Source organism: Macrobrachium nipponense, chromosome 13 (genome assembly GCF_015104395.2).
Source record: "Macrobrachium nipponense isolate FS-2020 chromosome 13, ASM1510439v2, whole genome shotgun sequence".
In the NCBI taxonomy this organism is placed as follows: Eukaryota; Metazoa; Arthropoda; class Malacostraca; order Decapoda; family Palaemonidae; genus Macrobrachium; species Macrobrachium nipponense.
Genome location: NC_087206.1, coordinates 98,557,268 through 98,568,902, shown reverse-complemented (window position 1 = coordinate 98,568,902; position 11,635 = coordinate 98,557,268). Strand labels below are relative to the sequence as shown.

At 33.7% G+C, this 11,635-nt stretch overlaps 1 protein-coding gene across 1 annotated transcript in view; it reads right to left on the bottom strand.

Annotated features, from left to right (window-relative positions):
• Positions 1 to 7,140: 7,140 nt before the first annotated feature.
• The window catches only part of LOC135225221 (uncharacterized), a 120,864-nt gene continuing 116,369 nt past the window's right edge, over positions 7,141 to 11,635 (bottom strand). The window contains exon 4 of the mRNA XM_064264527.1: positions 7,141 to 11,147. Within this exon, the coding sequence (XP_064120597.1) occupies positions 10,956 to 11,147 (192 nt within the window). The 3' untranslated portion in view covers positions 7,141 to 10,955. The remainder of the gene's footprint in view (positions 11,148 to 11,635) is intronic.

Below are 11,635 nucleotides of genomic sequence, written 5' to 3'. Positions count from 1 at the left end.
TATATATATATATATATATATATAACGTATGTGTGTGTGTGTAATAATATTCATATATCATTTATATGCATACATCTTGCTGTATAGTTCAGTTCATCATTAAGGTTCGTTAAAGTACGGGTAAGTGGTTCGTGTCGATAATGTAGTTTACAGCTGACAGACACATTGATTATTGGATCTGCATGAATTCCCGTGGTTAACAGTGCATTGACCGACGACTTAGATAACGAATTGTCATTTTTTATAGGTAAGAGTGTAATTGATTACAATTTTCAAAGAGCGGATAATTTATTATTTTTATTCTTTCGTCACATTTTGTTTTGGGTCATTGATATATTTAAGCAGTCACGCACCCATATTCTCTCTCTCTCTCAGACACACACACACACACACACACACACACACACACACACATATATATATATATATATATTATATATATACATCTATATATACATATATATATACATATATATATATATATATACATACTATATATACATATATATATATATATATATATATATATATATATATATATATATATATATATATATATATATATATATATGTGCGTGTGTGTGTGTGAGAGAGAGTGTGTGTGTTAAAAGTATATTGTGTTACCATACATATAACCACATACAGACTCATTCTATATATATATATATATATATATATATATATATATATATATATATATATATATATATATATTATTATATATATATATATATATATATATATATATATATATATATATATATATATATATAGAATGAGTTTATGTAGATATATGTATGGTGACATTATACTTTTAGATAGGTGTCTTAACTTCATCTTTCACTTCATATTACTAGGCTTCTGAATTAATTTCAAAAGCCATATATTGGCTTAAAAGCTCAAGGGACCAGATTCCTCACTAACTTGAGATGAAAGAACAAGAGGATGGAAGCGAATTCAAAATACCTGCTGCATTTCCCTGTATCTCTAACGAACGTAAGCATGAACATTAAACCTGGATTTCTTTGAAATCCTTGTCCAACTATTTAGTCATTATTTGTCATTCTCCCTTGATAATCTCCTATTTCCATGAAGGCAGCATCATGGACGAATCATTTTAATCGCTCAGTTCTGCAAAGATGAAATTCGTTTTCTGGGTGAAAATGTTAGATATCAAAGAACAGTCAATCTATACCGCTAAAGCAGTCATAAAGACCCATTAATGGAAAACAAATAACTATAAGGCAGCATATATCCTTCATGGCTCTACAGGTATCCGTGTACATACTTGGTTATAATTATTATGGTTGGATGGTTCTTCAGCATATTTTCTCTATCGTTAGAAGCATCAGGACAAATTGGAAGGTACACAATCTACTTCTCTATTATTAAAAGATCTCTTATTAAAAGATATCTGTTTCTATACTATGCTTTACGTTTTATTTTACCTTATTTTATGCATTTTGCATATATGCTGTAGTTAATTTTAGTTAATAGCACGCTGGGAACTAAGAGAGAGAGAGAGAGAGAGAGAGAGAAGAGAGAGAGAGAGAGAGAGAGAGAGAATCCTTGTTAAACTGCGGATTTATTTCTGTTTAGACTTCTACTTTTATATGTTATGTTGAAATCTTGTATACCAACTGATATTTCAGTCAAGTCCGTCCTACGGCATCGTGACATTTCGATGAAAATTGAATCTGGTCTTCACCGCTCTCAAGAACGTTTCAGAAACTACCCTCAAGGTTTAGGAAATTCAACCAACCGTTCACTGGCGTTTCATACCAGTTAACAGTTTGGATCTTAGGCAGTATTGAAACCAGCCGTTATTATTCTACAGCGTCCTGAGGTCTGACTTTTACTTATTTCAAAGCTCTGTGGCGCTATCTTATGGTGATTCGTCAATGCTTCAAGATACATTGCGCTTTAGTGTTTTAGCTTTATCCTCTCTTATCCCCTGCATTTTTCACCATCAGTATTCACTAAATAGGACCATCCGTTTGATTATTCTTTTTTTCGCAGCTCTCTCTCTCTCTCTCTCTCTCTCTCTCTCTCTCTCTCTCTCTCTCTCTCTCTCTCTCTCTCTCCTTTCTGTCTTCCGAGATTCAAATGAGTATATGGAAATTTTACAGCATGTTTGGGCCTAAAGCTGACTCTTTTAATCTGTTTAGGAACTGTTAGTCTGAGCCGTTTTTCGACGAATGTTATCATAGTCCTTAGCTTTACTTTTACGTCACTTTTTTTCATTTTAGAAACCATAATTTACGTTCGTTATGGAGGCATTACATACAGCATGAATATTTTGATATACTACTATCTCTCTCTCTCTCTCTCTCTCTCTCTCTCTCGCTTAAGAAAAACCACAACAATAGTCTTCACTTCTCTCTCTCTCTCTCTCTCTCTCTCTCTCTCTCTCTCTCTCTCTTAAGAAAAACTACGCAATAGTTTTCACCATGGCAGTATTTGGAATTCTCATTCATATTCTTTCTTTTTTATATTTGTGTGAATTGAACATAATTAACTCCGACAAGCGGTAACATTGTTGCTTCGACTTGTATGTTTCTCTGCCTGATTCTCCGCAAGATTATGAAAAAGCTTTACAAAAAGTAGAGTTTTGTGACTGACAACACATATTCTAATTTTGGGAGAAATAGGAAACATATGATGGAGGTCAGTGGGTTTAAACTCTTGTTCATTAATGATTCTGCTTGCTCTCTCTCTCTCTCTCTCTCTCTCCTCTCTCTCTCTCTCTCTCTCTCTCTCTTTCTGCGGGAGCCTTTCCTTGAAAAGCTATGCTGTTTCTGTCGACGTCAGCAGTTAAGTACGTACGTAGTTGTGCTGTGTGGCAGATATTATCATTACTGATAAGCCCCCTCCCCCCCATATATTATGGCAGTCCCGTCAGTGCACCTCACGCTTCTAGGAATTGCTACGGGGTTTTTACAGCAGCCCTTCACTAGCTGCACCCTCTTTTTTAATCTTTGACTTTACTTCCATTCCCGCTCCACTCATTCAGCCTTGCTTTCCAACCTCTCTTAACTATTACCTCTGAGTACAACTGTGGGATTTTCTTCCAGTTTCCCCTTTTGATCCTTTTAACCCAACCCTATTTTCTGGATCTCTTTACCTCGTGGTTCAGGCAATCCTTTCTTTGTCTTCAACGCTGAATGGCAAGAGTGGCCCAGTCCTTGGTTTCCAAGCTTTCATTTTATAACATCAATTAGTAATTGATAACAGTTCGCAACGATGTGACATTTCCATATAACTTTAACCGCATGTAAAAGCAATGTAACGAATTGTGATCAGCAGTTTCAATACCTGTCTATTAGCTCCATTTGTATTTGTACTTGGATACCAAAGATAAGAAATGGATAAATGGCCATTCCTGTTACAATGAGTAATTGCGTATTATTATCATTATTGTTAAAATAACCAGCATTAGGATTCATTCTTTTAAGAACCAACACACTACTTCAAACTTCCATAACCGGTGTCTCGTATTCTAACTATAGTCGATTCATTTAAGGTAGATTCTTGCGCCTACGAGACGTTTGTTTGGCAGCCTCTGATTGGCTGGTACGGGAGGTAGGCCGCTCGCTCATTGTGTTCATATTTTCGTCTGTGACTTAGAAAACATGCAGTATGTTTATATTTCTTCATTTATCTCACGTTTTCCAAAGATAATAAAGTTTTGGTCATACCAAAGGATTTGGTATTAATTGTACAACTAAATAATCTTTTCCTGAAACAATTAGTATAAAACACAAAGGAATTACAACGAGTAAAAGTGAAAAGAAAAAGTTTCAATCTTTACACCTGTTTTTATTTATCATCGGATTTTTAATAAGTCATACGATCAAGATGAATTAAAACTTGTATTTTCATACAATAAAATCACCCTGAATACGCTGGTGCTTTCAGATTTTGGATGCGTGTAATATGTGAAGAGAAAATGAAGAATATAAGAATATATTTATTATGTACAGCTGTACTGACTCAGCAATAGGAAGTTCAACTTTCTTAATTATTGTGTTTGTTATTCACTGAGATATTGTTTCATATCATCAAATAAGTCTTGGGTTTCTCTTTCATTTGAAAATATATTCATAAAATAAAAATAAAATTAGAAACAATATCTTGAAACAACCTGATTAAGTTTAGGCTGAGTTGAAGAGTGTGAAGTCGTCTTTCCACAGAGTTCAACTTCTTTGCTGGATTGAATTCCCCGCGGTCCGCATGGGTCTGAGCTAACGATACCAGATGCAACATCTGATTATTATTATTTTTTTTCCTTATCAGATAGCCCAGACATACTATATGATATTGGATTTAAAATGTTCAACAGTTATATTGGAAATTCTGTGTATTTATTTTCAGAAAATGTGATAATATAACATGGTAAATATTGTGGAAACTGCAACTTTTATATCGTCTTAATTGGCAACTAAAATCTCTCGCTGAGGCGAAAACGCAACGACGACGCCTTGCAGATCTCATTCTCTCAGCAATACCGTCAAACTTGAATCATTTACTGATGCAACATAATAAGACATATTCTTCATTTTCTCCTCACATTTTACACGCATCCAAAATCTGAAAGCGCCAGCGTATTCAGGGCGAATTTGTTGTATGAAAACACAAGTTTTATTTTATCTTAATCGCGTTAATGATGCAAAATACGATAATCAAATAAAAACAGGTATAAAGAATTAAATCCTTCTCTTTTCACTCTTACTCGTTGTAATTTCTTTGTTTCATCTTATTGATTTTAGGAAAAGATAACTTGGTTGTACAATTAATACCGAATCCTATGGTAGACCAAAATTTTCCTATCTTGAGCAAAGCGTGAGTTGATTGAAGAAATATAACATAATATTGCTAGTTTTCTAAGCCACAGTAGAAAATAATGAGTCTGAGCAAGCGGCCTACCTCCCGGTACCAGCCAATCAGAGGCCGCCAAACAAACGACTCGTAGGCGCAAGAATCTACCTTAAATGAATCGACTATAGTATTCCATAAGATTGGAAATTGGCTGCTACATATAGACTCCATATCCAACTAACACCATCTTCAGTTCCAAACTACTTATAATACATTGAATACCCACTATTTATTGTAGAATTCTGGCGTGGAGAATGTATATTTCACAGAGTAGATTTTCCTGCGTTTCATTTACGCACGCATATATATATATATTATATATATATATATATATATATATATATATATTATATATATATATATATATATATATATATATATATTTGTATATTCGTGTACACTTATATACAAATGAGCATTAAAAATAGAAGTACTTATTGAGAGTCACCAACATAGGATGTTTGGAACTAAAATTCCGAGGGAATGAAGGATAATAAAAATACTTTACATTTACAGGAAATCATTGTTTACATATTTCTGTGATAAATATAAAAGAGCTTAAACAGAGAATGATACAGGTATTACTTAAGATTAGATAAATTATAAATAAATATTTACCGTGTCTCATCAAATTTTTCATCATTCTTCTCTGTAGCCATAAATGTGACATTGAACGAAATTAATGACACCATAGAAGATGGGAAAAATATTGATCATACTTTTATCATTCATTCGTCCGTCCATTCTCGTTGCCTTACGGGCTTCTTTCAGTGCTTCGTGTGAATAAAAAGACTTTTCATCACTAGAATTATTGTTGTAGAGAATCCATTAAATGCTAAAGACTGTGAAAGACACATTTTTCGAACAGGATTCAGATAGATTTACTTTTTCCATTCCGAAAATTATTCAAATTTCAAATCGTTAAACTTAAAGTATTTCAAATTTGAGCTACTTATTTTTGTGTGGCTGTTATGCATAGCCAGTGAAGGAAATGACTGTCGTACATAAGTACTCATGTAAATTCTTTTCAAGAAATATGTTATTGATGAATATTTTTAAGCAAGTAAGGGTTGCTTAAAAATTTGAGATTTCATTGTTCATTTTTCACATTTATTGCTCATTTTACAATCTCAGAACATTGCGATCATTTAAGAAAATCGCAATATTTTTTTTATTGGAATGGGTTGGTTGGGATGGCGGTTCTCTATCTAATAGCTGATTATTCTTAAGTAGTAAGGTATATTTTAGTCTTTGTATGAGTATTTATATATGTACGTGTTATGTGATTTTGTAAAGTATGCATGTTTGGGGTAGATTCCAGGGACATATAGAGTAGAAGAGATTCTGAGAATAGTTTACTGCCGTTACAACTCGTATCCTTCAGTTTCAACTGATGAAGTTTTCCTTGGTGAACTCTCAAATGTTTCTATGATATTTAGCCTTACCTTTGGTACGCATATAAAGCCTACCCTGAAGGATAAGCACATATCCTGTGACAAGACTAGGAAGACTAGCTTGCCGCAATGTGCAGTTGCCAAACTAACCTGGCTGCAACTTCTGTATAATTAACCTATGTATCGGATTATGTACTTCATTAAGTTGCCAATGGGCCAAGTATTAGTTCTGGTGCCAAGCATTAGTTCTAGTGCTCACTTCACCTTCCGTCTTTTTACCGAGTGCAGTAAAACAGATTCTCCTCACATGGGTTATTAATTTTGGAAACACAAAATCTTTCGAAACTGTGGTAAGCCTGTATTTAGCATCTTATTAAGGGATATCTTATCCTTTCGTCATTGGGACGCAAGAGCTGATTATATTGTTCCGTGGCAATGAACTACGCTATAACAGATTTTTCGAACAGTTTAGGAATGGATATATATATATATATATATATATAATATATATATATTATATATCTATTTATTAATTATATAACCATATATTATATTCTATATATAATAGTATTGTATATATCTATAATATATATATATATAATATATAATATATATATATATATTCTATATTATATGCATTATATAATAATATAATAATAATGCATATATTATATATATATACCATACAATACCATATATATATATATATATATTATATAATATATATATGTTGGTGGATGATTATAGATTATATGCATATATATCTTATTGTAATATATGCATATATATATATTATATATTATATATATATCTTATAGATATTATATATATATAGAGATAATTATAATGGGTATGTAAAATTTGTGTATGTAAAATTTGTGTGTGGGTTTTATTTCTCAACTATGTCTATCAGCAGGTAGCAAACACAATCCCTCAGTACTATACATATAACATAAAAAACCCAAAACCTGAACAATGGTCACTATTTGATTAAGTTTTGTCAGTCGAAGTTGTTACTCACTGTTGTACAGAATCGAGCAGACAGTTATCTTTCTTGCAAATGGAAATCTAGAGTATTTGCATGCTAAACAACGGACATAAGTCAGGTACCGTCGATTGATACTTGTCATATGCAGTAACATTCTAGAAACGTTGGTCAAGAGTAACCGTCTGGAATCTTCCGACAACAGGGGTTCTTTTGGTGGGCGTCATTTTAAATTATGGATTTGTGACTTAAGAAACAAAAATTTAACTGAAATTGGTGTTAACGAAATATTTGACAATAGACTAAATTTCTTTTCTACGTTTAGTCGTGTTTGTAATATAAATACTGGAAATGATATGCTATTACAAATACTTTTATTTTGCTATAAATGATTTAAATACACATATCTGACTCACTGTGTCAGAAATAATTATGAAGTCATTCACCTATGCCATCACAAATGTTGTTTGTTCTCTTATTTCAGGAGTTATTTACAAATAAAGAAAAAATATTTTCTTCATTAAAACAGAACACAGGCTCACTATGCCTAGTGCTAAATTCATATACACTAAATACACATTAAAGCACATAGTATTATCTTTATACACGCCTTCTATCGTCCACGTCAATGCCTTTGGTCGATATGTAGTTTTCAACAATTGATGATGAGGTTCAGGAGTACGTCTTTATTGATTTGTTAACTCTCTGCCTTCTATCGGCAAATTCATCGCTAATACATTGCGAGAAGTTTGCTCTGAGTCTGAAAGAAGATACCAGAGATGAAGTCAGGCCAAGATGAAGTTCTTAGAGTGTTAGATATGAAACCCTCGTCTCTTTCGATAACACAACAGTCGCATATCCTATAATAGCTGCTGGTCATCGTTTTCTCATCAAACGTCTTCTACGGATATTTTTCCAAGACTATCACGAGAGCCGCCGGGAGACGAGATTTCTCTAATTGCACAAAACAGTGCCACAGTCAAAGTGGTCTGGTTACTTAAAACACCTCTGTCTACCTTCAACAAGGTGCCCATATCAATTTAGGTTTGAATCTTTGGGTATAATGTATATTCTTGAAGGATTGTCGCCTTGAAGTATATATATATATATATATATATATTATATTATATATATATATATGTATGTATGTATATATACACTATATATATAAAATTCATTACTGTCTATGTCGTTCTACCATCTTTGAAATGTTTGTTCTTGGTCGTCAAACGATCACTTAATATGACCTACCGTTATTTTCTACAGAAATGCATTGTTCTTCATGGAGTATATAGCCTTGACTTCCAGTAACCTTACCATGGCAAAAGATGTGACTTTTGATAATGAACGTTTCTTGAGCGTATAGTTCATCAGCCCTTTGAATTCCCTGTGGTAGAAAATCACTGGCTCTTCTATGGATGTACTCATTCTCACTTGCTTTATTCGTAGCTCTGCTTAATGAATGATGGCGCTATCAGTGAAACTCGCTAGAATGATACGATCGCTGAGAAATGAATTTGTTTTCCAGGTACATGGTAAGTGTGATGAACCTGAGGTCATGGTTATAGAACCACTGGCACCAGATATTTTTTAAGGTGCTCTTAGTTTAGTTTAACAAAATTTACTGAAAAAAAAAGAAAATATCTTAGTAAGCCGTCATTACAAAGTTCATAATATATATATTAAACACTTTGAACAAAATTCCGAAAAATTGTCCTATCTTGTTGTAGATTCAATTGAATTATTCCTTTTATGATAGACATAATAACTTTCTGGAATTTAAATTAATTTTTTTTGTTTGCACAAAATCATTTCTTTACATCTGTGCCACAACTTATATCGGGATTTGTACCTGGACTTCCAAAATATGTCACTGTCTGAATTAAAAAATGAGTAGTTTAGGTGATGTTTTTAAAACTTTTAATTTCACGTGACTGATATTCTAAAGCACGGCTAATTTAATATATAGTCTTAACGCTAATAGTGATATGCATAAATCATAGATCTCAGCATTTCTATCAATACTGTCTAACTACTGCTCCCTCTATTGGGCTTCAATGAGTGTGAAGGGTCTCATGTGTCGGTTTTGTGTATTTCTATATTTTGACAAATATCTTAACTTGCTATATTGATATTACTTCTGATATGTAAGCTTTGCATGTCTTGGTTTTTATATTATGTCATCTTTACCATTTAAAATGTAAGAGAGATATATCTAACTTTTGTGATATGTGATAATGATAGTCGCGAAGTTGAGTTTCGATGTGCATATAGAATTCGTCTCGGAGTTACCGTGGCCACTGGGTTATTACCTTATACAAAGGATAGTATGAATTTTTATTGATATGTAAATAAGATATGTCTTCATCTTTAAGAGATATAGGGTGTGTCTGGTGTCTGATTATGGCACGATTCCTTATGAAGCGTCAACACCGCCCAGAGCATGAGAGCCAATGCCTTAGGAAATATATACTTATGTCGTTATCGTCCACTTTCCCCAAGGATTGGAACGTACTGGAATGACCCATTAGTAAAATCCTAATAACTTCCGGGTCTCTACCGTTCGCAAGTAAAAAGAGACATCTGGTGTCTGTATTCAACATCCATATCATTTGAAGAGTTTGTTCACGAAATGCCCTTTTCCAAATAGAGCTTTTCATTCGATAATGTAGTTTAAGACTAGCCATTTTTAAGTGATAATAGTGATAGTATGTGTCTTAGTATATATTTACGTATGAGAGTGTTATAATGCACCTAGTTCAAAAACGTACAAGCAGAGCCTCCAAATACGTCTTGATTTACTTTAGTCTCTGGAGGTCGGTAATTATATAATTTCATTGAACACGTGCAAGGAATGAAACCATTCATCTAAACAAAAGATTCTGTTTTCAGCGAAAATATGTCCGTTTGTATTGCCTTGGATGTTTTAAATATCGTCTGCCAATGAATATGGATGGCAAAAAATTCGGTCCCAATGAAAATTGGTTTTAGGATTTTATTCAATTCGGTTTACTGTACCTAAAGAACACATGGCTTTTCTGCTGTTTTTCCTGTTACTTAAGTAAAGACAAGTCTTTTCTATTGTAATTTTGTATTAATTATCTTCTTCCTCTTCTTTCCATGTCGCCTTCATATTTATTTTTGTAGAATGTTGAGCTTTAGAGTTCTTATCTTCTATCATGATTTACCTTTCTGATTTATCCATTTTTTCTTATCACTTTCCGGCTTTTATTTCCGCTTGATTTATTTTCGAATTTCGGTGAAATAATTCTTTCAAATGTCGTGGCATTTGTTTTCGTGTAACGTATTTGAACGAAGAAGTGGTAAGAGTGCTCCGTTGTAGCACAGAACACTTCTCTTGTCAAACGCATCTGCTTCTTTAACAACAAATATTATACTAGTTTTGGCTGAGTTTACATTATCAGCAAGACTACTGGGATATCTAAGAATAGTCGTGTTAAGCAGGCTGCAGTTTTACATGACGTCGAAATTTTGTGACACTGAAAATCCCCCCAAAAGTGCTCTTCGAAACACCCTCCTTCCTACCCGTTTGAGAATTGCTTTGTATTGCACGATGCACTCAATACATTCAGGATTTCTTAGTCCACCTGACCAAAAGAGATCTGTTGTTTACATATCGGACTTCTTGCACATGACGTCGTCTCATAACATAAGAAGAAAGTGACGTCTCGTCTCTTCTACACCGTTAGCAGTCCGGCCTCTTGTATTCTGGACGTGGGCACGGCCGCCGTCTGCATCACGCAGTCGTTCTTCTCGTCGTACAGCAGTAAATGACGCGTCTCCTCGACCTCCTCGTTGACCTGACCTCGTCGCCTCAGCGTCGTTCCGACCAAGACGGCGATGATCACCACGTAGAACACGACCACGATCTGCCGGAAAAAAGATGTTGCTGTCAGCGTTTTGTCTACAGTAATTAAGTATTGAATGAACGCATTCAGTAATGACAAAGAAATGCATCAACAAAAATCATTGTTATTAAGCAATCCATTATTAGGACACATATACCTAAACTTTATTTTTGTGTTTCTTAGTTACATGAAGACTTCTCCTTCCTAGCATCTCACTTACTTTAGCCCTTGCGTCAAACCATACTGACCAGCTTGACCGTCTCATAATTAATTTTGGTGTTAATAATTGCTCATACGCCCTTCAAGCATTAGTTTGGGTACATTAAGTCAATATTACCTTTATCATTTTATTACATAATATGAAAGCATCAAGCAATTATTCTCACTCAATCCTGGGAACCTTCCCTCCGTTTACATGAATTTTTGGTCTCCTCACTTTTTCTAATAACCCCTTCAACTCATTCATCAATTCTGTCTCTGCTCTATGTACCTGTAGCCACTCAGCTTCC